General features: G+C 43.1%; 1 protein-coding gene across 4 annotated transcripts in view; it reads right to left on the bottom strand.

The window, feature by feature from the left end:
* The window catches only part of LOC125938259 (trem-like transcript 2 protein), a 47,434-nt gene extending 30,946 nt beyond the window's left edge, over positions 1 to 16,488 (bottom strand). For 3 of the 4 annotated variants that reach the window (XR_007462646.1, XM_049653302.1, XM_049653303.1), the window contains exons 1-3: positions 16,379 to 16,488; positions 12,749 to 13,102; positions 10,936 to 11,146 (exon numbers count right to left, since the gene is read on the bottom strand). Coding sequence is in view for 3 of the 4 variants with exons in the window: in XM_049653302.1 (XP_049509259.1) it covers positions 10,936 to 11,146; positions 12,749 to 13,102; positions 16,379 to 16,427 (614 nt within the window). In the remaining variant the exon portion in view is untranslated. Of the gene's footprint in view, positions 1 to 742; positions 6,727 to 10,935; positions 11,147 to 12,748; positions 13,103 to 16,378 lie in introns of those variants that run through there. The other variant, XM_049653305.1, reaches the window with a different exon arrangement.
* Between the last annotated feature and the right edge of the window lie 9,659 nt (positions 16,489 to 26,147).

The raw sequence follows: 26,147 nt of genomic DNA, 5'->3' as shown, positions 1-26,147 counted from the left end.
CCCTCAATACCTTTGATCACCCTGCCCCTGTTTCCACTACCACCCCCACCACCATCATCACCCACCATAACTTTTGTTAAGCACTGACTATGCTCTAAATACTGATCATTAGAATTGTACATCAGTCTGCTGTTTAACTCTTAGGAACAACCCCCTTAGGACAACACTGAGGTACCATTTACAAATAAATATTGAGGACCCTGAGGTTCAGAGGGTTTGGAGGACTTCCTGAGAGCCCAAATGTAGAAAGTGGCAGAGATAGGATTTGAACCCAGCTCTGTCTGATTCCAGAACCCTCTTTTCCACACTGCCTCCCTGTGCCTTGCTAGAGGAACTTCCACCATATTTTTGTGTTCATGCTGTGGCTTTGCCCTTTTGTTATTTACCTTTGCCTTCTACTAATGCCTCATCTACCTCAGTGCCTGATTCCTTTAAGGAGAGACTGTATCTTACACTTTCCACCTCCCAGGACAGCGATAAGAGACTGTTCAGTTCACTTCACGTAGTTTTCTTAACTTCACGGTATACTGTAGAAAGCTCCAGATTCTGTTTCATCACCCAGTTCCTGCTGGGACAGGGTTAACCAACAGTCTTCATCCATTACCTTCTCTTCCCTTTCCTGTGTCTAGCCCACACCCTGATCCCATTCAGTCTCTCCTAAAGAAGTGAGAGAAACCCCTCTTAGCAGTACCCCTTTGGCCATCTCCATCCCTCCCCCTGCATCTCCTTACCCGAGGCTCAGAGCAGCAGCAGCAGCAGCAGCAGTAGCCATGGCCACCCCAGAGCCCTGTCCCCTCCATCCTATCCCAGGATCCACTGGGTACTGGCTGTCCCAGGGCTCTTCCCATTGTTGGAGGATGTTGCCCCTCAGGGATGTCTTCCATGTTCCCGGAGAGGCTTGACTATTACTTTGCAGTTGAGAAGGGAAGTGTGAAGAGAGAGCAGCTCAGGAAAATGCAGAAGAAGAGAAAAGAGCAAACACTGCCCTTGTGACATCTTCCTTCCTGCTGCTATTACGTCACTGCCCATTAGTCAACACTCAATAGCGTCCTGTTCTCCACCATGCCAAGTCTGGACCCACCCCTCCATTCCACTCACTTCCTCAGGTTGCCAGGACATTCCATCCCTGGCCACTGACCACTACATCCTGCACCCCCCCTACCAGTTCCCCCTGTCTGGAATGACAGCATGCATCCAAATTTGGCTTGTCCTCCAAGACGGAGCTCAAACCTTTCTGATGATCTGCCTTCTTTAATCTTACTCCACACCACGGTTCTCAAGTATGGGCACGTGGCTAAATCACTCAGGAGGCTGGCAAACATACACATGCCTGAGCACCAACCCCCAGAGATTCCAATTTGCTCGGTCTGGGAAAGCCCTGGAATCTGCATTTTAACCAGCAGCCCAAGGGTTTCTGAGGCAAGTGGTCCAAATAGACAATGCCTGCAAAAGCTCCGTTTGAGGTCAGATGGGCCCTGAGGCGTTCGTCAGGTACCCGTCCTGTGTGCAAGTTGTGCGCATCCCTAAGCTCCCAGCCCAGGCAGAGGCATGAAGCCCACAAACATGACAGTGCTAGCAGTAACCACGACAGATCAGATATTTGTCATCTTTTGGTTCTCCAGCACCCAATACCTTCTCCACCTGGGGGACATGCTTCAGTGCACGACTCTCACTAGGGCACAGAGCTCTACTTCCTCTACTATTGAGGGTGGAGGCAGAGATTTCTCCCGCCCCTCTCCCCAACATCTATGTGCCACGCATGTGACTTGACCTAAGTTTGGCCAGACGCAATATCCTGTCCAGGATTCTGGATCCCGAAGGTGTGATACAAGATGCAGAGCCAGTTGGAGATGGCTGTCACAGAAGAAGTTTAAGCACTGAGGGCCCAGGAAAAACATGGTGCCAAAGACGGGGTGACTTCAAGAGTGCAAGGGCAGGGGCACCAATGGCAACATCACTAGATTGTGTGACATTGTGAATTATAAGAAATATGTGTTTGGTCATTCAGATCATCGAAATATATTTCTCATATATATTTGGACTTCATCCACATCGTCTGGATCATAGCTCCCAAAGTCCTTGAAATTTCATGAGCCATTAGAACAGTGGGAGCATCTTTTGTCATATTTGGTCTCTTGTTCTCACTTCCTGGAAACACTTCAGAGCCATAAAGGTGTCATGGATGTCCTGTTGTTCGTAACAAGCCCCTTGCTGCTACCTCTGAGTTTGTCAATGTGGTGACTTTTGGAAATCCTGGAAGGAATGGGGCTGTTTCCTGGGGAACTAACCTTGTGACAAGGGTTGAAACTTTCAGTTCCACCCCCTGATTTCTGGGGAAGGCAGAAGGGCTTGAATCACTCACAAATGACCAATGAGTTCATCAATCATTCCTGTGTAATGGAGCCTCCATGAAAAAAAAAAAAAAAAAAAAAAAAAAGGAGGGGGTTTGGAGTGCTTCCAGGCTGGGAAACCAGAATGTTTCCATGTGCCACTGTGCTGGGCTCCATATTCCATGGAGACAGAAACCCCTTTGTTCAGGACCTTGCCTTATTTATTTTTCTGGCTGTTGATTCATACCCTTTAATAGTCTTTTATAAAACACCAGTAATCTAGTAGGTAAAATGTTTCTCAGTTCTGTGAGTTGCTCTAACAAATTGATGGAATCCAAGGAGGGGATCACTGGAACCTCCCAGAGCAGGTAGATCAGAAGCACAAGTAATAGCCTGCACTTGTCAATGGCATCTAAAGATGGGGAGGGAGAGTTTTGTGGGACTGAGCCCTCAATCTGTGGAATCTGATGCTATCTCTGGGTCGATAGTATCAGAATTGAGTTGAATTTCAGGACACCCAGCTGGTGTCCCAGAATTGCCTGTTGATGTGGGGAAACCACCCCCTCCCGGAACATTCACACACACACATTGGAATTTGGTGCAGAATTCTAATCGGTGATCCAACCCTTTGTCTCATGCTATGACCTTAACTGTGGCCTCTGCAGTCCGTTGCCTCTTGGTTTCCCTAGGTAGACTTCTGCAGTCTGTCCCTGTGTGCACTTTTATTCTCACTCTGCCTTCCTCCTCTGTCTGCTCTATAACTCCCCTGTAGCTCCCATGCTCACCCATGAAATAGATGTTCAGGCCCAGCCATGTCTTGCAAACTCTAACAGATTTAAATCAGTATTTTCTGATTTTCTACTTCTTCTGTTCTGAAAGGGAGAGGGGCCTATTTGTGGGCCACCATCCCTACCCCTCGTGTGACACAAGGACAAGGGGCATTTAGACATAGGCAGAATTCCACCATGGTCCATTCTCTATGGCTTCGAGGCCCTTGGTCTTCAGCAAAGGAACTCTAGCCTTTGTTCTTGCTAGTAAGTAGTGACTTACTACTCATGTGGCCTCATTCTAGTCACATACTTCTATTTTTTTCACTTAACATTTTATTTTATTTTATCTTAGCTTATTCTATTTTAATTCCAATGTAGATAACATACAGTGTTATATTAGTTCCAGGTGTATAATGATTCAACAGTTCCATACATTACTCAGTGTTCATCAAGATAAGTGTACTCTTAATCCCCATCACCTATTTCCTCCATCCCCTCACCCACCTCCCTTCTGGTAACCATCAGTTTGGTCTCTATAGTTAAGAGTCTATTCTTTGGTTTGGCTCTTTCTTTTTCTTTTTCTCTTTTTTTTCTTTTCTTTCTTTCTTTCTTTCTTTCTTTTTTTTTTTTTTTTGGCTCATTTGTTTCGTAAACTCCACATATGAGTGAAATCATATGGTATTTGCCTTTCTCTGACTGGCTTATTTCACTTAGCATTATACTCTCTAGGTCCATCCTTGTTGATGCAAATGCCAAGATTTCATTCTTTTTTATGGCTGAGTAATATCTATTGTGTATCTACACCACATCTTCTTTATCCATTCATCTATGGATGGACACTTGGGCTGCTTCCATAGATTGGGTATTGTAAATAATGCTGCAATGAACTTAGGGGTGCATGTATCCATTCAAATTAGTGTTCTGTATTCTTTGGACAAATATCTAATAGTGTGATTCCTGGATCATAGGGTAATTCTATTTTTAATTTTTTGAGGAACCTCCATATTGTTTTCCACAGTGGCTGCACCAGTTTGCATTCCCACTGACAGTTCAAGAGAGTTCCCCTTTTTTCTACATCCTCACCAACACCTGTTGTTTCTTGTGTTGTTGATTTTAGCCATTCTGACAGGTGTGAGGTAATATCTCATTCTGGTTTTGATTTGCATTTCCCTGATGATGAGTGATGTTGAGCATCTTTTCATGTGTCTGTTGACCATCTGTATGTCTTCTTTGGAGAAATATCTGTTCACATCTTCTGCCCGTTTTTTTTCTTAAATTTTTTATGTTTTTATCTATTTTTGAGAGACAGAGAGTGAGCAGGGGAGGGACAGAAAGAGAGAGAGGGAGACACAGAATCCAAACCAGGCTCCAGGCTCTGAGCTGTCAGCACAGAGCCTGATGCGGGTCTTGAAACCATGAACTGTGAGATCATGACGTGAGCCAAAGTCAGACGCTTAACCAACTGAGCCACCCAGGTGCCCCTGCCCATTTTTTCATTGGATTATTTATGGGTTTTTTGGTGTTGAGTCATGTAAGTTCTTTGTATATTTTGGATACTAACCTTTTATCAGATATGTCATTTGCAAATAATGACATTCAGTAGATGGCCTTTTAGTTTTGTTGGTTGTTTCCTTTGTTGTGAAGAAGGTTTTTATTGTGATATAGTCTCAATAGTTTAATAGTTGCTTTTTTGCTCCCCTCCCTCGGCTGATGTCAGAGAAATTATTGCCCGTGTTTTCTTCTAGGGTTTTTATGGTTTCAGGTCTCACATTTAGGTCTTTAATCAATTTTGTATTTTTGTGGATGGTATAAGAGAGTGGCCCAGTTTCATTCTTTTGCATGGAGCTGTCCAGTTTTCCCAGTACCATTTGTCGAAGAGACTATCTTTTTCACATTGCATATTCTTGCCTCTTTTGTCAAAGATTAATTTACCATATAATTATGGGTTTATTTCTGGGCTTTCTATTTTGTTCCATTAACCTATGTATCTACTTTTGTGCCAGTACCATACTGTTTTGATTACTACAGCTTTGTAATATAGAAGTCAGGAATTGTGATGTGTTTTGTTTTGTTTTGTTTTTTCAAGATTGCTTTGGCTGTTCAGGGTCTTTTGTGTCTCTGTACAATTTTAGGATTGTTTGTTCTAGTTCTATGAAAAAGGCTGTTGGTGTTTAGATAGGGGTTACTTTAAATCTGTAGCTTGCTTTGAGTAATATGGACACTTTAACAATATTTGTTCTCCCAAACCACAAGTATGGAATATCTTTCCATTTCTTTACGCCATCTTCAAATTCTTTCATCAATGTTTTATAGTTTTTAGAGTATAGGTTTTTCACCCCTGGTTACATTTATTCATAGGTATCATTATTTTTGGTGCAATTGTAAACGGGATTATTTTCTTAATTTCTCCTTCTACTGCTTCATTATTAGTGTATAGGAAGACAATGGATTTCTGTGCATTGATTGTGTATCATGGGACCTTACTAGATTCATTTATCAGTTCCTACAGTTTTTTGTTGTTGGACTCTTTAGGGTCTTTTTATAGAGCGTATCACGTCATCTACATATAGTGAAAGTTTTACTTCTTTCTTACCATCTTGGATGCCTTTTATTTCTTTTTGTTGTCTAATTGCTGTGGCTAGGACTTCCAGTACTATGTCAAATAAAAACAGTGAGAGTAGACATCCTTCTCTTGTTCCTGACCTTAGGGAGAAAGCTCTCAGTTTTCCCCCGTTGAGTATATTGTTAGCTCTGGGGTGTTTATGTAAGGCCTTATTACGTTGAGGTATGTTTCTACGCACTTACGTTTTGGCCTTCATGGGTATGTTCTAAGGATCCAGAGATCAAACGTTCCTCTAACAATGCACCCAATCGACAAATGAGATTCTCTATAAGTCCTATGCTTTGGATCTTATCTCATCCCATACCTTCCCAGGATACAACCTTTTGGTTGACTTGGTTTCTCTATCCCAAATAAGGAATTCTCACCATGGTGTCTTGTCTTCTCCTCATTCCATGGTTTTCAACCCCCCTCTCTGGAAGTATGGGAAAGGGCCACAGATGAAAAGAGAAATTCATGCACCTGATTCTAGAGGACAGGAAGGCCCAGGGGCAGGGAGAACAGGATGCTTCTGTAGTGAGAGCTCCTTCCAGGTCAGGCCTAAATGTTATGGCCCAGGGCAAGAACAAGGGCAGAATTAGCAGCAGTGCCCTCTGCATACACCGCACAACCCCCACAAGACAGCGACACTGAAGAGCATTGGACTCTGTCTTTATTTAAGGCAAATCTGGAGCCGCTGGTAGAATGGGCATGTTTGCAATTGAATCTTCTCTTCTGAGGGGACGAACTCACACATCCAAGGTTATTAGTGAATTAACCGAGCTGGGAAGGTGGGACCTGAGCCTTAGAGAAAACCTGTGTCACAGATTCAACTCCTGTCACTGTCCCTCCTTCCCTTCCTCCTCACACCCCTCCTCAGGCAAAATTGAGGTCAGAGGTTACTCTCATGGGTTCGCAGGCCTAGGGTCCAAATGACCTCTTTGTCACAGCCAACAGGACCGTGAAGACCAGGCTCTTGCTCAGGACTCCACACAACACGATAATGATGATGCTGGTCACAGAGACCCTGGGGGAAAAAGAGACAATGAAGCTGCTACCACTGATGCATGCCTCACACTTGAGTGTTTACAAAAGTCCTTCACGCCCCTTCTCTTAGCTGCTTAGGTCCTCCCAGCACCTGTCCCCATACTGACCAGCCCTGTGCCTTTAGTGTGTCCCATTGCCTAAAACTGCTGACTAAAAATATATCTAGTAAAGAGCATAGGGCACGTGCAGAAGAGGCTTGGGGTGGGATGGAGGGAGGGGAGGGGAGGGCTGCCAGCTTGGGCTCCTCTTCCTCACTGAGATGCAGCAGAGAGCCAAGTTCCAGAAAGGAAACCTGGTTTCTAGTCTCAGCAGCAGAGCCTAGTTCCTTGGAGGGCCTCACTGCTCTGGCCTCTGTTTCCCCATCTGTAAACAGAAGCCAGTCCTCACCAAAATCCCACCATGATTTTTTACAGATTTTTGCATAATGATTCTAAAAGGCCTGGGAGGGGCGCCTGGGTGCCTCAGTCTATTAAGCGACTTCAGCTCAGGTCATGATCTCATGGTTTGTGAGTTCGAGCCCCGCATCAGGCTCTGTGCTGACATCTCAGAGCCTGGAACCTGATTCGAATTCTGTGTCTCCCTCTCTGTCTCTCTCTTTCTGCCCCTCTCCCACTCGCGCTCACTCTCTCTCTCTCTCAAAAAATAAAAATAAACATTAAAATAAATACATAAATAAAAGTCCTGGAAAAGCATTAGTGGATACCATAAGAAAGAGATGCCCATGAATGAGGAAACTTGACCTGTCTAGACAGACAGTGATATGGAAACAGATTACAGCACAGCTAATCTGCATGATAACGCACAGGGTCAAAAGAAATAGGCGGCAGTGAAACAAACAGAAGCCCAGCTGTGGACCTAATGTGATGTACAAATTTAACATCTAAGGAAATTGGCAGCCCAGGAGGAAGTCAAGGATTGTTTAGGAACTAATCTTGGGGCATCTGGATCGCAATATGAAGAAAAAGTCATCTTTTATACAATTTATAACATACAGCAAAATACATCCCTCCCCCCCCCTCAAGAGGGACTAAAGATTTAAATAAAATGGGAAAAAAAATAGCATCAAGGAAATAGCATCGAGCACATCAAGGAATAAAACAAAGCAATCGTTTAAACATCAACACATCTGCCCACGCAAAACTTAAAATCGAATGCGCGAACTTGCTGGCAAAGGGAGAAATGAGAGAATGGCCGTGGAAAGAGGCAGAGGCCCCTTTACGCTGCCAGGGGACTGGGAGCCTTCCTCCTTCACCTGGAGCTACACCTCCCAGAGAATGGTCAGGTTCAGTCCCTGGTGCTCTGTGGGGCTCTGTGGCTGGTGGTTACAATATCGCCCTACTTGGAGCGGGCACAGCCGGCTGCTCAGCTGGGCTAACTGGGTGTTCAAGTCTCCTCTACCCTCCCAGCCTTATCACACTCTCATGCCCGGAGCGCCTGGAGGGCATCCACTCTTGAAGGCCAGCGCCCACCGCACCCCTTTCTGAGGCTGCACACAGACTGCCCGACCACTGTCCCCCCCCCCCCACCCAGTGCCTGGGAATTCGTGTGCCCCTGGGCCATGCCTGAGGGAAGACTGGGAATTCAGGAGTATAAATTCTTCAGCTCCTACAACCCCTGATGTACTCAAGGCCCATGGGTTCCACCAGAAACCCCCTGCGGGACTGAGTCCCAGAGTTCCCCACTGTGGGACAGGGCGTGGTAATGACACCCTTGCTAGGCTTCCTTCTTTTTGCCCTTTTTTTTGTGCTTCCTATATTTGTACAAGACCTTTCTCTTTGTCTGCTTCTGGGGAACGCACCCTAAGGCAGGGGGACAGTGTCTTCCCCTGAGATGCTCCCCCATCTGGCCCCAGATTGGAAGCTCACTTCTCCCATCACCTGGGCAAACAGCCTCCTGTACTAAATCATCTCTTTTTTCAAACAGTCCAAGGGCTCCTGCTTCCCTGGCTGGATCCTGACTGATAGAATTGTTCACATTAGTTAATAAAGTTAATAGAAGAGACGCAGCTTCTGGTAACAAAGTGGGCAAAAAGTATGCACTCTCAATTTCCATGCTGGAAAATCAAACTAATATAAAAAGAAAACTGTTGGGTGGCTCAGTTGGTGAAGCATCCAACTCTTGATCTGGGCTCAGGTCACGATCTCAAGGTTTGTGAGTTCCAGCCCCTCATCGGGCTCTGTGCTGACAGCATGGAGCCTGCTTGGGATTCTCTCTCTCCCTCTCTCTCTACCCCGCCCCTGCTAGTGCTTTCTCTCTCTGTCTCTCTCTCTCTCAAAAATAAATAAATAAACTTAAAAAGAAAAGAAAAGAAAAATATTCATTCTCACTAGATCGTGTATTTAGCCCCCAAAGGTTTAATAAGCACCTACTGTGTACCAAGCACTTAGGCTGGTACCAGCAAAACAACCATTAGGGGTGTGGGGAGGAAGGCAGTGCCTGTACCCTCCTGGAGCTCCTCGTGCATGGTAGGAGAGAGCTGAAAGCAGGTGTCAGTTCACATCCAATTTAGCAGGAATATTTTCCACATACTAAATCCTTATAGGCAAAGGATCCCCACAGTGATAACTGCTTCACTTATACAGTGTGGATCGCAACACAAAGTGCTTCCAATCTTTGGAGGACCATTTGGCAATATGGATACAGAGTGATATAAACGTTCACATTCTCTGAAGGGAATTTCTTTTGAATAAATCATTTAAAAGAAGAAAAAGGATGTCTGCAAAAATGTTTATCTCAGAGTTATCAATACTATCAAAAATGATGAGGTACCTGGGTGGCTCAGTCAGTTAAGCGACCAACTTCGGCTCAGGTCACGATCTCACGGTCCGTGAGTTTGAGCCCCCCGTTGGGCTCTGTGCTGACACTCAGAGCCTGGAGCCTGCTTCGGACTCTGTCTCTGTCTCTTTCTCTCTGCCCCTCACCTGCTCACACTGTGTCTCTCTCTCTTAAAAATAAACATCAAAAAAAAAAAAAAAAAGATGGGGTGCCTGGGTGGTTTAGTCAGTTGAGCACGCGACTACAGCTCAGGTCATGATCTCGCAGTTTGTGAGTTCAAGTCCCACGCCTGGTTCTGTGCTGACAGCTCAGAGCCTGGAGCCTGCTTCAGATTCTGTGTCTCTCTCACTCTCTGCTCCTCCCTCACTCACGCTCTCTTTCTATCTCTCAAAAATAAATACATAAATAAATAAATAAATAAATAAATGTTAAAAAAATAGAAACAATCTCAGTGTCCATAGACAGACAAGTGACGACATAAGTTCTGGCTTTTCCACTGATAGAAAAAGATGCATTTGTTGAGATGACAATCACAAAGTCTAGCAACATCAAAGAACAGTTTTAGCATGGAAAAATAATGGCAAGTTTGTAATTAGAATTACTGCCATGTTAAATATGTATGAACATGAAGAAAGACTAGAAAGAGAATGTGGAGTTCGGACGTGTTAGATCAGTGGGAATATTTCTCTGTTAATTCAATACTTAATGATAAACACATTCAAAGATAAATCTACATTGAATAATAAACTGTAAAGAGGGGCATGCATACAAAGCTAATGGTTCTTAGCTTTGCCTGCATATTAAGAAATCTCCTGAAGGTCTCATAAAAATACTGAGACCAGCCCCATCTCCAGAAATTCTGGTCTATCGGCCTACAGGAGGGCACATGCATCGGTATTAAACACAAATCAAAGCAAAAGTAAACACTCCAGGTAATCCTAACACATAGCAGCTGCTGAGAGCAGTTGGGCTAGATTCTGGCTTCCAGCTCCACATTTTCTAGCCTCCCTACGTCTGATTAGACAAGGAAACAAGCCAGAGAGGGTTTGTGACTCACCCAAAGTCACACAGCCAATCAATCTGGCTGGCACTGGAATCCAGGGGCCCTCACTCTGAGTGCTTTCTCCACTACACCATTAGGCCCATGGAGTTGGCTGAGACCCATGGGAATTGAGCAAAGATACCCCTTCCCTCTTCTTACTCCTCTAGTGTGCAAGGAAACAGGTGAACTGGGGAGAGTGGCAGCCGCTCCAACAGCCTCCGGCCCACTCTAGCACCACTTGCTTCCTCCTCGAGGAAGTTTCACCAGACTTAGGGGACTCAGGTCTGTGCCTGCCCTCCCCTGTCCCCCATCCATCACTCTCCACATCTTCTCAAGCACACGGACTCGGAATCAAACCAGGGGCCCAGAGACCTGAAAACATAGCTGGTGACATCTGTCACATTTGTGATGTTGACTCCAAAGCCAGGAGAGGAGAGGTCAGCAGTTGATTTGGGCGGGAGTTTGGTCACAGTCCTGGGTCTGTCAACAAGAGTGCCCTGGGCTCTGGTGGTAGTAGGAGGAAAGGTGGAAATCTGCAGTTTCCAGGTATGATTCTTATCCGAGGCAGCGGTGCTTAAAGGATCTGCAAGAAGGCACATTGGATAAACAGATGGATAAATTGATGAATGAATTGTCAGGAAGTGGGTGGGTGGAAGGAAGGAAAGAAGGAACGAAGGAAGGATGGAAGGAAGGAAGGACGTAAGGAAGGAGGGAGAGATGGCAGGGTAAATGAAACTGAGGAGGGAAATGAACATGGCCATTCATGAAGCAAGTTTTGCTTTTGCTAAGATTAAAGAATTAGTGTGAGGTCAGCGTGGGTCAGAGACAGGAAAAAGGAAAGAAGGAAGGAAGAAAGAGACGAAAAGAAAGAGGGAGAGGAGAGGAGGGAGGGAGCAGGGTAAGGAGGGAGAGAGAGGGAACAAAGGGAACTGTCAAGCTACTCCTGTCATTGCAATTGCACTTGTCTGCCTTCACCAGTCCATCTGCCGCCACCTTCTTCAAGAATAATTCCCCAATTACTTGACCTTATACCATTCTCTGCCTTGCAATCACCAGAACCTGTAGCATATTGCTTTTCAAATTATCTTTTATTAATAGATTGCATATGAACTTTGCATTCCTTAGGCTTAGGATTCCCCAGGTGTTAGGACCTAGAACCTTCCTCCCTTTCCTCTCCTTCCTTAATTTCTCCAGTTAACATCTACCGAGGCCCTACTGTGTGCCAGACGCTACATTAGTTGCTAGGGATACAGAGCTGAGAAAGGCACAGGCCATTTTCTCAGGGTGCTCAGAGATGAGCATGGGAGGCAGATAAGTAAACTGGCCACTACTATCCAGTGAGACTGCATCACCTATGAGAGGGGACCCAAGGTGAGCTCTGGAGCTTTGCTACCCAAAATGGGAGCCATAGGCAGCCTTAGTGGCAGCATCACCAGTGAGCAGATCAGAAATGCTCAATCTAGGGGCGCCTGGGTGGCTCGGGCGGTTGAGTGTCCAACTTCGGCTCAGGTCATGATCTCACAGTCCATGAGTTCGAGCCCCGCATCGGGCTCTGTGCTGACAGCTCAGAGCCTGGAGCCTGTTTCAGATTCTGTGTCTCCCTCTCTCTGTGACCCTCCCCCGTTCATGCTCTGTCTCTCTCTGCCTCAAAAATAAATAAAAACATTTAAAAAAATTAAAAAAAAAAAGAAATGCTCAATCTAGGTCCTTCCCTAGACCTATGGTGTCAGAGACTACTCTTTTGAAATAAAATCCCCAGGTGGTTTGTGCACACAGTAAAGTTTGAGAAGCACTGCTTTGGAAGCACATAGGAAGGCCATCAGATGCACCCTTGGGAAGGAAATAGCAGATCACAGAGGCTTTCCAAAGAAATTACTTCCACATGGGGACCTACGGAATGAGACTAAGTTATCCAAGTCTACCACTCATCTTTCACTGTACCCCACTTCCTACAATAGCAGCCCAAATAAAGCTCTGCTACCCCAAGAGGAATCATACATAGAAGGCCCTTCTTACTATTGGACCAAATGCCTTTCAGAGACCTCAGATGAGAGACGAGGAACTTCTGGGAGAAACCAAGATGCTAGAAATCCTAAGCCACGACCCTGTTGGTGCCACCACCACCACCCATACCCCCACCTGCCCTGGCTTTCCCCATCCTCTTACCTCTCTCCAGGTCACTTACCCTTGATCACCACCAGGTGGAAAAGGGGGGACAGGACGTCCGGCTCTTTGGAAAGGTAGTAGATCACACACCGATACAATCCTGAATCCTCCACTTGAAGATTGGTCATTTGGACGTGCAGGATGGCCTCACTGGGGATGTCTTCTAGGAAGTACCTGCCCTCCCGGACTTGACTAGGATCGCCTGAAGTACTCTTTGTTAAGGCCAGCGTCACAGGCTTCCTTCCATCTATCAGCTTCTGCCAAGCTTTCTGGCTGTAGGAGTACTTCTCGGTGGAGAAGGGACAATTTACATTCAGGGTCTCTCCCTCTTTTATAAATTTTTCTTCTGTTGATTCATTTTCAGCTTGGAGTTCTATAAGCAGGGAAGCAGAGTTAGACCCTGTGAGGAATCCTTTTTTTTCGGGTTCAACTACTCATTTTTCAGATAAGATCCTCAAGGCCTACAGAGAACATGCAACCTTCCCTGCGAGCCACATTAGACTCCAGATCTTTTTACTGTGAGTAATTTTTCTTTTACTCCAAGAGATAGACTGCATGGTGTTGTGCAAACTTTCATAAATGATTGGTTTTGAGAGGAAAAAAATGCCTGATTGGAGACGGAACATGAGACATGTGCCAAGACCATGCACGACAGGCGTATGACAGAAGGGAAGATCATAGAGAAGGGCATACACAGTGATGAGTGGACATGAAGGCATGATACTAGCCGAGAGTGATTCCTCCAAACAACTAGGGGAACTGCATCTAAGTAGGGGACAGAGATCAATTCTGGTCTGGTCTAAGGAAGCTTTGCCAACAGGAGGGCCAAGTTGAGTGGAAGTAGGAAGATGCAGATCTATGTTTTCGGCTGGACACAACAGGGTTCTGTAACTTTACTGGGGGTCTACGGTTTATCCACTCAAGCCTGGGTTCCTTTCTTCTTTAGAACACCAAGTAATGGGCTGGACAGTAATGTTGGGTCACGCTGTGGGTCAGGCTACCACTACCTACAACTACTACTGCTTTTATTAATACTACCGCACACACACACACTCATATCCTCAGGCAATAGCTCTGAGAATGCCCATTGGAAAATGCCAACAGCTGCCCCTTTGATGGAGCGCCTGGGCTATCATCACAGCCCACCTGTATGTTCATCCCAGCGTGGGCCAAGAGTTCCAGTGGGCCCTCCGCCTTACCTTAAGAAGTCTCAACTCAGAGACTCCTGGGGATTTTGAAAATGAAACCAGGCCAATTCTTCTGGGACCAGACTGCAGTTCCTAAGGAAACCTCAAAAGCAAGCTCCCTGGAAAGTCCCATGAACTCTGGTCAGAAATGTTCCTCCAAGAGACAGGCAAGGGGGCTGGTTAACTCATTCATCAATGTGTGGCTGAGAGCCTGCTGTGTGCCAGGCACTGTGCTGGGCTCTGAGGAAGATACACACCTCCTCTGTCCACCCTCTGTAACATTAATGTAAGAGGTTATAGATAAATTATTTGCCAACTGCCTGGACAAGGTGGATGCTATGCTCTGAATGTGTGTGTCTCCCACCTCCCCAAATTCATATGTTGAAATCCAAGCCCCCAAGGTGATGGTGTTAGAAGATGATTAGGTCATGATTAATCCCATGAACGGGATTAGTGCCCTTATCAAAGAGGCTCCAGAGAGCTCCCTCATCCCCTCCACCCTGTGAGGACATAGTGAGAAGTCCAAAGTCTACCACCCAGAAGAAGGCCGTCACCAAAACCCAACCAGACAGGCAGCATGATCTTGAACTTCCAGCCTTCAGACTGTGAGAAATAAGTACCTGTTGCTTATAAGCCACCCAATCTGTGGTATTTTGTTAGAGTAGCTCAAACAGACGAAGAGAGTGGGAGTTACAGGAGTCTGAGATTATGCACAAATTTGCCTGTCCTTTGTGAGAGGAGACAGTAAGGAATCAGTGCTGGAGTGCTATGTGTGCACCATGTCTTACACCACTGTGAGAAAGGAATACCTGATGTTAGTAACAAAGAACAAATAACAAAGAACAAATACCTTTTATTGCTAAGTGTTTAAAAGTACTATCTTGTTTCATCTCCCTGGCTTCATCACTGAAGCTTCAAAACAGATAAGGTTGATACCTGTCATTATTCCTATTTCATAGATAAAAAAATTGAGGCACAGAAAGGTGATTTCATAACCCAGAGGTTATTAAGTGATTCACCCAAAGTTCCACAGTAGAAAGTGGTAGAGTCAGGATTCAAGCCTGAATAGTCTGACCCTAGACTTAGGTCCAAACCTCGGAGATAGGTTGGCCAAGGAAGCTGTCTGGTTGGGATGAGAGCAGTCTCAGCCAATGCCTGAATAGGTACCTAGCAATTCTGTTCTTTAGGATACTGGAGCTAGATGGAGTTTTTAAGTTACCCCCAACCCACCCCCATAGGACACAATGACATATACAGGGCTGGTTTTCTCCCACACAAATACACAAGCGTCAACCCTCCATCTCCTCCCAGTTTTCCTTTGGAGAAACATGAATATGACACAAGGGAATGAGAACCAAGCTCTTGTCTGCCCATCTAAGTTATCACCCCAGCTCCGAGCAGATGCAGCATGCTGTGTGTGTGCAGGCTCTGCATGGTGAGTGTCTGTGACCTTGCTCAAAGTAGTTGGTTCCCGAAAAACACCCTTTCCTTATAATCTTTCCAAGGCAAAGCCTTCTTTTCCTTGCTGTTGACGTTTTCCCTCTCTCTGGTTTTATCCCAATTTATTCATAAGGATTGGGGTGGAGGGCAACTAAAGTCCCAAATGCTTTCATCTTTAGTGAAAGCATGAGCTGTACCACAAGAGAAGTGAGGGTGTGGTGATGGGGCAAACCCACCAAGTTAGGGCAACAATACCCTCCAACACCAGTAGACAGCAGCCACCTGTGGTTACAGCTCCCATGAAAATGGGCACCAGGCCCCTTCTCTTCACTTCTGTTCTGCTATGCCTCAGCAATAGCAGATTTCCCAGCCCATAGGTGGCCCCTGGGAAATATTTGTTTAATTAATTATGTCTTTTAGGGTTAATAGATGGTCAACATCAGGGGCACCTGTGTGGCTCAGTCAGTTAAGTGACCAACTCTTGGTTTCAGTTTGGGTCATGATCTCGCGATTCATGGGCTTGAACCCCATGAGCTCTGCCAGTGCAGAGCCTGCTTGGGACTCTCTCTCCCCCTCTGTCTCTGCCCCTCCCCTGCTCATGGTCTCTCTCTCTCTCTCTCTTTCAAAATAAATAAAACTTAAAAAAAATAGATGGTCAACATCAAAAGCATCATGAGGGACTATAAAAAACAAAAGTTTCAAACTCAAACATTATCTCGGATCATGTCAAATTTAGGTTTGCTCTATCATTTTCCCATCCAGGGTTTTGCATATCTCTGACAACATCAAAACACACAGATAGCCCGTTTCCCTAATTCAACCCCTTTTATTTCTGTTCTCAGGCCCTCTATATTCTCCCGATTCTGTTAAGTTTGGGCAGAGAAACCCAGTCTGGCATGTCTACCGGTTGACTCTATCCTGGGTGGCCACTTCCCCTGGAGCTTCCAAAGAAAAAGGAAGCTTTTCCTGTGGTGGGATCCCCAAGGTTCTGGGCAGAAGCCTTACTGGGTTCTTCACCTTACCTGAGATGAAGACCATCCACAGCAGCCCCCGGAGCCCAGCCTTCTTCATCCTTCATGTGCACCAACCCCAACAGCCACGGTGGTGCCTGGGACATTCTGACCTAGAGGCTCCAGAAAGTTGCACAACAGGATATGAAGCCATTACTGGGAGGTACTGAGGTTGATGCTCTGTTTCCGTCACTGGTTGCCTTGGTTCCAAATGTCAAGGACAACACAGGAATCCAGAGACAGGGCTCAAGTCTCAGGCTTCTCTGAATCCCAGCTTCCTGTTCTCGGGAGATATTGACAATTACCTTTTCAGCCAATCTCACAAAATTTTAGTGAGAACAATACTTGCTGTAAGCAAAAGTAATGTGTCACTATTATCAGGGAACTAGAGGGCCACCTTGCTCTCTTGAGACCGGGTCTCCATTCCATCCAGTTCAGTGTAGATAAGTGCACCAGGTACATGGAGGGGTGGGTTTGGGATAATAATGCCTCACTTTTAGTGCTATTATGAGGATGAAATGGGGTCCCTGTGAAAAGTGCCCAATAGTGTACCTAATGCACATGTTTTTCTATATCCTGTCCTTACTCACCCCCACCCTGATTCCCTTGGCTTTTTCTGACTGGAGGCTCACCCCCTCTCCTCCTAGTTGTCCCACACCCTGCACTTGCCCTCAGCCCCCTGTCACAGATGTGGCCTCGGAGCTCACATAAGTGTAGGAAACCCCAGATATGATTGGAGAGGACATGGCCGCTATTAAACAAGAATAGACTCAGATTTTTTTTTTTTTTAATGGAAACAAGGATATAGGACAGGACAGGGATGGAAGAAGGAAAAATTCAACAGTTGTCATACTAGAAACAATAAAAGGCAAATTTAATGTTGTGGAAAATCCAATCAATAACAGAAAAGAGTCACTTCAGAAATACACCCAAATGTGAAATGAATATAGACATTTTGAGGAGCTCAGAAATACGTTACAGGGAGAGTCCTAGAAATCCAATAAATTGTCTACAAATAAGAGGTGCTCCTGAATTATAATATGGGACAGTGAGTCATAAATGAGGATGTATATAAATACCTTCAGCACAGTATAGCAACCACACTCAAGATGCCATATTGCATATTCAGAAGTTGCTAAGAAAAGAGATCTGAAAATTCTCATCACACACAAAAGATTCTGTAACTGTGTATGGTGACATATGTTAACTAGACTTACCATGCTGATCATTTTGCAATAATACAAATATTGAATTATTATATTGTATGCTTGAAACTAATATAATGTTATATGTCGATGATACCTCAATTAAAAAAAAAAAACACTTGCTAGATCTGAAAAGAAATCTGGAATTGGAGATTGAAAGTCCAACAAAGGCAAGGAAAAAATTCATGAAGGGAGACCAAGGAAGCTTTCAGGTGAAAACTTTTAATTTCAATAAAAAGGTTTTTTGCAACATGGAACTCTGGGAACTCTGAAATACAGTAGGGAACTTCCTCAGAAAGTTAAAAATAGAACAACCCTAAGACTCCGCAATTGCATATCTACTAGGTACTTACCCAAATAATACCTTTGGGTATTGTACCCAAAGGATACAAAAATACAAATTCGAGGGGGCACATGCACGCCAATATTTAGCAGCACTATCGACAATAGCCAAACTATAGAAAGAGCCCAGATGTCCATCGACTAATGAATGGATAAAGATGTGCATTGTGTATACATACGCGATGGAATACTACTTGGCAATCAAAAAGAACGAAATCTTGTCATTTGCAACTCCATGGATGGACCTAGAGAGTATAATGCTAAGCAAAATAAGTCAGTCAGAGAAAGACAAATGCCATATGATTTCACTCATATATGGAATGTAAGAAACAAAACGGATGAACGTAGCGGGGGGAGAAAGAGAGAGGCAGAAAACAGACTGTCAACTATAGAAAACAGAGTGCTGCTGGACATGAGGTGGGCAGGGGGGTGGGTTAAATGGGTGATGGGGAGTAAGGCATACACTTGTGATGAGCACCAGGTGTGGTGTCGAAGGGTGGAATCCCTATCTTGTACACCTGAAACTAATAATACACTGTATGTGAACTAACTGGAATTTAAATAAAAACTTGAAAAACAAATAAAAAGATTCCTGCGGCTAAACAAAGAGGGGAGAAAACACCTTGATTCCTTCAAAAGAACTGAAATGAACAGGACTCAGACTTCTTTTCTAAGCAACAAATGCTAAGAGGCAGTGGGATGATGTATAAAGAACATTAGGACTAGAATTTTATGCCCACACTGATTGCTATTCGAGTATAAAAACAACTAAGAGGTACGGTTATGTCTGCAAATTAAGAAAAAAATCCAAGGTTAACTTTGACTTTTTTTTAATGTTTATTTATTTTTGAGAGAGACAGAGAAAGAAAGAGAGAGAGAGTGCAAGCAGGGGCAGGGCAGAGAGAGAGGGAGACACAGAATCTGAAGCAGGCTCCAGGCTCTGAGCTGTCAGCATGGAGCCCGACATGGGGCTCAAACTCACAATCTGTGAGACCATGATCTGAGCCGAAGTCAGAGGCTTAACCAACTGAGCCACCCAGGTGCCCCAACTTTGACTTTTTAAACTAAAACTGCTTAATGTAGCAATTTATAAAATATGCATAGTAATAGAGACACTGAAATCACATTATGACACCCTGCAAAGATTATTGTACTTAAGGTTTTACTAAAGTTCCTTCTATTTCTTGTTCTATAAATAATATCAGGATCCAGTCTTCAGACTGTGCTTGGATTGAAATCTGCCAGACCCACTGTTTGTTTTACTCCTTCTGACCACAAGGAGGAAAAGTGGATGGAGGTTTTGAAATTTTCTGACTCAGAGAGGAGCCTACGTGATTTTTTACAGGGTTGAGTCAGATTAGTACAGTTCATTTAACGAATCCCTTTTCTTACAACAAATTCCACACTTAAATAAATAACACAACACTTTCTAATTTTTTGTGTCTTTACATACTTTGTTTTGTGAGTCAATTTCCTACGAGATTAAGAGAGAATTTTTTTTCAGTGGTATTAGTTTTTGCTTCGTGTACTTTGAGGCTTTGTTATTTGCTGTGCGTACATTTCAGATCATTAAATCTTCTGGGTGGATTGATGCTTTTATCATTATACAGCATCTATCTGTAGATATTCTCTTTTCTCTGAAGTCTACTTTAATCAGATATAAATATAGCCTCTCCTGCTTTTTAAAAACTTCATGTTGAGGCACCTGGGTGGCTCAGTAGGTTGGGCATCCGACTTTGGCTGAGGTCATGATCTCACAGTTCGTGGGTTCGAGCCCCACGTTGGGCTCTGTGCTCAGAGCCCGGAGCCTGCTTCGGATTCTGTGTCTTCCTCTCTGTCTGCACCTTCCCTGCTCGCACTGGGTCTCTCAAAAATGAATAAACGTTAAAAAAATTTTTTTTAACTTCATGTTGGCATGGTATAGTTTTTCCATTCTTTTTCTTTCAACTTACTTGATTGTTGACTTTGAAGGGAGTTTCTTATAAGCAGTATCCGGTAATTGTGATCTCTCCACTCTGTCGATCTCTGTCTTTTGATGGGCATATTTCAACAGTTTAAATTTAAGGTAATTGGGGTACCTGGGTGGCTCAGTCTGTTGAGCGTCTGACTCTTGGTTTCAGCTCAGGTCATGGTCTCTCGGCTCATGAGTTGGAGCCCCACATCAGGCTCTGCTCTGACAATGTGGAGCCTGCTTGGAATTCTCTCTCCCTCTCTCTGTCCCTCCCTCGCTGGTGCTGTCTCTGTCTCTCTCAAAATAAATAAATAAAACAAAAAAATAAATAAATAAATTTAAGGTAATTATTGATATGTTACTCTTTAGGACTTGCTTTCTATTTCTTTCCTGTTGGTTCTCATTCGTCTGTTTTCCGTGGGGGAACCTCTCTGTAAACAGCCCGAGGAGGATTTCTAACTAGCCCTGACTATCACAAGAAGCAGTTTGCTCCTTTACACCATCCTAACTGAAGGTAGCACCCAAGAGCACTTAACGAGAATAAAATCTTTCTCTGCCTGTCCTGTCTGTTCGTTTTGTGCATTTGAGGTACACATAATGTAAATATCCTCTACTCCTCTATCCCCAAGTTTTCTGAATGGTTGGATGACCCAAAGTATTTTTTAAACAATTAAAAAAAAAATTTTAACATTTATTCATTTTTGAGAGACAGAAAGAGACAGAGCATGAGCAGGGGAGGGATAGAGAGAGAGGGAGACACAGAATCTGAAGCAGGTTCCAGACTGAGCTGTCAGCACAGAACCTGACACTGGGCTCAAACTCATGGACTGTGAGATCATGACCTGAGCCAAAGTCGGATGTTCAATCAACTGAGCCACCCAGGCGCCCCAACATGGAGAATTTTTAATTCTCAAACTAGCTTTCCCATCAGGCTGCTATCTCTTAAGGCTTCTCATTTAATCATCTTGGGACTTGTGACCTGGGGTTTCTTTTCATTTCATTGAAGCTGAGTCAAAAGTTTGCTTTCACACTTAATCCTTTGGCAGCCAGAGCACCAGGAAGGTTTATTTTTAAGGTACCGTGAGCCTTTTTCTATTTCCTTGTCAAACATTATTTTCAACACTATCATGAAAGCCTGTACAAATATTATTCTGTTTTTTTTTTTTTCTTCACCAAGTGGCCAAAGTCAATATGTCCCAATCGTCATGATGGGGTAAGGTAGCAGTTTCTTTCTTCATATATGGATTGGTTAAGTGCATATCTGTTCTAACCTAGCTGGAATGTATGTGTGACATTTTTAAACAATGAAATGATGCTTATTTTCTTTTCTGGCTCAAAAGAGGGCTCCACGGGGTCTAGGACACAGATCTCTCAGATCTGGTGCTGGTGTCTCTAAGGCTCAATGAGTCTTTTACTGGGAGTGGAAAAATCTGCACACTGGGACCAATTGTGGCCACTGGAACCACGGCCCTTGCCCTGATGAAATGCATTGCTGTGCGACACTCAGAGGAGTAGGATGCAAACATCCTGTCCCCCTCCTTCAGTCCCCCAGTCTCCCTCCAGCCTCTCTACTGACAGAGCACAACAGGGAACCAGCAGCTAAAGAAGTCTACTTTCAGAATCTCAGCTCAGACCAGAATAGCGAGAGATTTAATCTGGGAGACGATTGTTGAATAGCCAGCTTGCTCACAATGAACAAACAAGCCTCCCCCGGGTCATGGCATGGGAATCTTTCATGAGACTTGCTGACAGTGACTTTGAGCGGAGAACAGCCTTGGACGTGAAAACTCTTCTGCCCGCTCTGAAAACACACATACAATTAAATGTGAACATTTTTTTAACTCTGGGTGAAAAAAAATCAACCTCTAGGTAGCACTCATTATTTTGTAAAGAAAATCCATTCTAGTTCTTCCTGAATACAATAAGATACTCAGCTTTTTGAGACTCAATTTGTCTTAATAAACTGCTATTTCATTTTTGATGCTCACATAGTGACAGTTTGACCACTTGTGTGTGTGGGGGGGGGGATGCTTTAAGCTGGCTTTTGTGCCTTTTACCACCACACAGGATGTCAAATACGTCCTCACTTGACAACACCAAGGTGGCACAAGCCAATCTGGAGTTCTCTCTTCCCAAACATGGAGTCAACCACCCTCCAAAAAGCTGAGAAGGCTTTAAGAGGAGAACAATATTAGGAACCAATGTCTGGGACCAAGTAAAAACTATTAGTTGTTTCTCATGAGTGTTATTATTACTGATGCAATCCTGCTTTATTTATTTTTTAATATTTTTTCAGGTTTTTATTTATTTATTTTGAGAGAGAGACAGAGAGAATGAGTGAGAGAGGGGCAGAAAGAGAGAGGGAGAGAGAGAATCACAAACAGGCTCCACACTGTTAGCTTGAAGCCCAATGAAGGGCTCAAACTCACACACCATGAGATCATGACCTGAGCCAAAACCAAGAGTCAGACACTTAACTGATTGAGCCACCCAGGTGCCCCTGATGCAATCTTGCTTTAAGCCACTTCAGAGGAAGAGCCAGAATACTTTAAAAAAAAAAAAAGGATTAATAATTTTTAAACTTCCCGTAAAGAAAATCCCAAGACCAGATGACTTCCCTGGTGAATTCTACCAACGATTTAAAGAAGAGTTAACACCAATCTTTCACAAACTCTTCCAAAATATAGACAAGCGGGAACACTTCTCAACTAATCTTTTTTTTTTTAAATGCATTTCCACATTTCTTTATTTTTGAGAGACAGAGCATGAGCAGGGAATGGGCAGAGAGAGAGGGAGACACAGAATCTGAAGCAGGCTCCAGGCTCTGAGCTGTCAGCACATAGCCGGACACAGGACTCAAACCCAAAACCATTAGATCATGACCTGAGCCAAAGTAGGATGCCTAACCAACTGAGCCACCCAGGCACCCCTCTTCTCAATTAATTCTATGAGGCCAGTACTACCCTGATACCAAAACCAGACAAAGACGTTACAAGAAAACTATAGACCAATATCTCTTATAAATATAGACATAAAAGTCCTCAACAAAACACAACCAAATTGAATGCAACAACATATAAAAGAGAATTATACAACATGACCAAGCAGAATGTATTCCAGGAATGCAAGATTGGTTTAACATACGAAAATCAGCTAATGTAATACACCATGTAATAGAATAAAGGAGAAAAAAACCCACTTGGTCATCTTAACAGATGCAGAAAAAGCATTTGATAAAATCGAGCACCTTTTCAGGATAAAATAAGAAACCCTCAATAAATTAGAATAAAAAAGGAATTTCCTAGGGGTGCCTAGGTGGCTCAGTCAGTTAAGTGTCTGACTCTTGGTTTCAGCTAAGTCATGATCTCCCAGTTTGTGAGTTTGAGCTCCACATTGGGCTCTGAAATGACAGTACAAAGCCTGCTTGAGATTCTCTCTCTGCCCCTCCTCTGCTGATGCATGTTCTCTCTCTCTCTCTCTCTCTCTCTCAAAATACATATATAAACTTAAAAAAAATTTTTTAAAGAAGGATATTTCCTCAAGTTACTAAAGGGCATCTATGAAAAACCCATGACTGATAGATACCATATTTAATGGTGAAAGACTAAAGCTTTCTTCTTAAGATCAGGAACAAGACAAGGATGCTTCTCTTGCTAATTCTATCCAATACTGTACTAGAGATTGTAGCCAGGGCAATTAAGCAAGAAAATGAAATAAAAGACATTCATATTAGAAAAAAATGAGGTAAAACTATATCTATTCACAAATGACTGGATCTTCTACATAGAAAATTCCAAGGAATCAAAAAAAAGAAAAAAAAGGAAAGAAAGAAGCACTAGTAAACAATTTCAGCAAAGCTGCAGGATACAAGATCATCATACAAAATTCACTAGTATTTCTACACACTAGCAATGAACAATCTGAAATTGAACTTAAGAAAACAATTCCTTTATGATAGCATCTAGGAGTATAAATATTTAGGAATAAATTTAACAAAAGAAAGTCAAGACTTGTACACTGAAAACTTCAAAACTGTTGAAAAAAATTTTCATCAGAATAAATGGAAAGACATCCTTATTCATAGATTGGAAGACTTCACATAATTTAAATGACAATATTCCCCCAATTTATCTACAGATTAAATGAAATCCCTGTCAAAATTCTAACTTTCTTTTTGCAGAAATTGACAGCAAGTATATAAATATGTACACATAAATCAATAGGTTAGAATTGATGGTGTAGCAGTAAGCCCAGACATCTGTGATCAGTTGATTTTCAACAAGAGTGATAAGACAATTCAATAGGGAAAGGGTAGTCTTTCAGTTGGTTTGCAAAAGTGCAAATTTGAACCCCTTCTTCACACCATATACAAAACTTAACTCAAAATGAATCAAAGATGTAAATGTGAGAGCTAAAGTTATAAAACTTTCGAAGAAAACAAAGGAATAGAGGCACCTGGGTGGCTCAGTCAGTTAAGCATCTGACTGGATTTTGGCTCAGGTCATGATCTCATGGTCCATGGGATCGAACATGATCTTGTGGTCTGTGAGTTCGAGTCCCGCGTCGGGCTCTGTGCTGACAGCTCAGAACCTGGAGCCTGTTTTGGATTCTGTGTCTCCTTCTCTCTCTGACCTTCCCCTGCTTGCACTCTGTCTCTCTCTCTCTTTCTCTCTCTCTGTCAAAAATAAATAAAACATTAAAAAAAAAGATTAATGGCAAAGACCAAGCCAAACCCAACAGAAAATAGAATATATAATCCTGAAATGCACTTTTAGATGTATCCAAATCCACTTGAACTTGACTGTCATTTTCTATTGAATCTTGATATAAAATCACATTAATTAGATTTCTGTCTTTCATGATCTCTTTTTCTTGCTTTTAAAAAACATTTTCTTAATCTTAAAACGTCACATATTGTCCTGCCATCCCATGTTTGAATTATACTTGTGCCAAACATAAGGTAACATTAGGATGCTTCACAAATTCTTGGTCTCTCTTCTTTCCTGGCACATTGTGGGATTGCAGTGCCCTGTGCCCTTTGAAGCAAGTATGGCATGTGATTTGCTTTGGTCAATGAATTATGAGCAAAAACCATACATCTCAGTTGGAATGAGGCTTTAAGAGTCAGCACAGAATTCACCACATTTCCTTTTCCTCTAAAGTGGTTGTAGAAGCTTCTATCCACCAACTCTCTACTGTGGATAATGTCCACTATAGATTTATTTCCTTACTTTTCCATCTTGCATTTTAGGAAGAAGCAGCATGTTTATATTTTGACAAGTATACATAAGTATAGAACTTGTGGGAATGGTACAAAGACTGTAGTTATTCTTCCTAATTCTTGGCCCAAATATCTGGACATTTACTTCAATGGTATTTGTCCAGAGTATATTCCCTTTTAGTATGACCTTCGCACAGTACCAGTAAACTGTAAAGAAACACTTCTATTCTACCTTCAGGAATGGATTAGGGAGAGTATCTAATCACTTTAGGGATAATTTCATATGATAAATGAAAGAGAAAAAACAGACAAGAACAAGTTTTGGAAGCTTTATCTAAAATTTTCTCAGTTCTTGGTGTGCCTGGGTGGCTCAGTTGGTTAAGTGTCTGACTCTTGATTTCGGCTCAAGTCATGATCTCACAGTCTTGAGATCAAACCCTGCATCAGGCTCTGCATGGAGCATGGAACCTGCTTCGGATTCTCTCTCTCCCTCTCTCTCTCTACCCCTCCCCCACTCATGTGTATGTGCACTCTCTCTTTCAAAATAAATAAACGTTATTAAATAATAATAATTTTAAAAATTAAAATCTTCTCTATTCTTTATTCCATTGGTCAAAAGTACATATGCGTATATGTCTTTGTATATGTGCATTACATATATAATATATATTAGATCTTTAATTTGGATTCAGTCCCTAATATATACTAGTATTATTTTCTTTGACCACAATCCATTTTAATTTTGAACTTTAGTTTCCTTAAAAATATTTAGATAGGGGTGTCTGGATGGCTCAGTTGGTTGAGCATACAACTCTTGATTTCAGCTCAGGTAATGATCTCACAGTTCGTGGGTTCAAGTCCCACATTGAGCTCTGTGCTGGAAGTGTGGAGCCTGCTTGGGATTCTCTCTCCCTCTCTCTCTGCCCTTTCCCACCCCTCAAAATAAATAAATAAGCTTAAAAAATTTTTAGATAGAAGTATTCACTTTCCCAGTATTGCATTAGTCCAAACTTTATTAATAATTGGGGGCGCCTGGGTGGCTCAGTCGGTTAAGCGTCCGAC

This window comes from Panthera uncia, assembly GCF_023721935.1.
Source record: "Panthera uncia isolate 11264 chromosome B2 unlocalized genomic scaffold, Puncia_PCG_1.0 HiC_scaffold_24, whole genome shotgun sequence".
NCBI classification, from domain to species: domain Eukaryota; kingdom Metazoa; phylum Chordata; class Mammalia; order Carnivora; family Felidae; genus Panthera; species Panthera uncia.
Note: the sequence above shows the minus strand (reverse complement) of the source record. Positions and strands in the feature narration are given on the sequence as shown.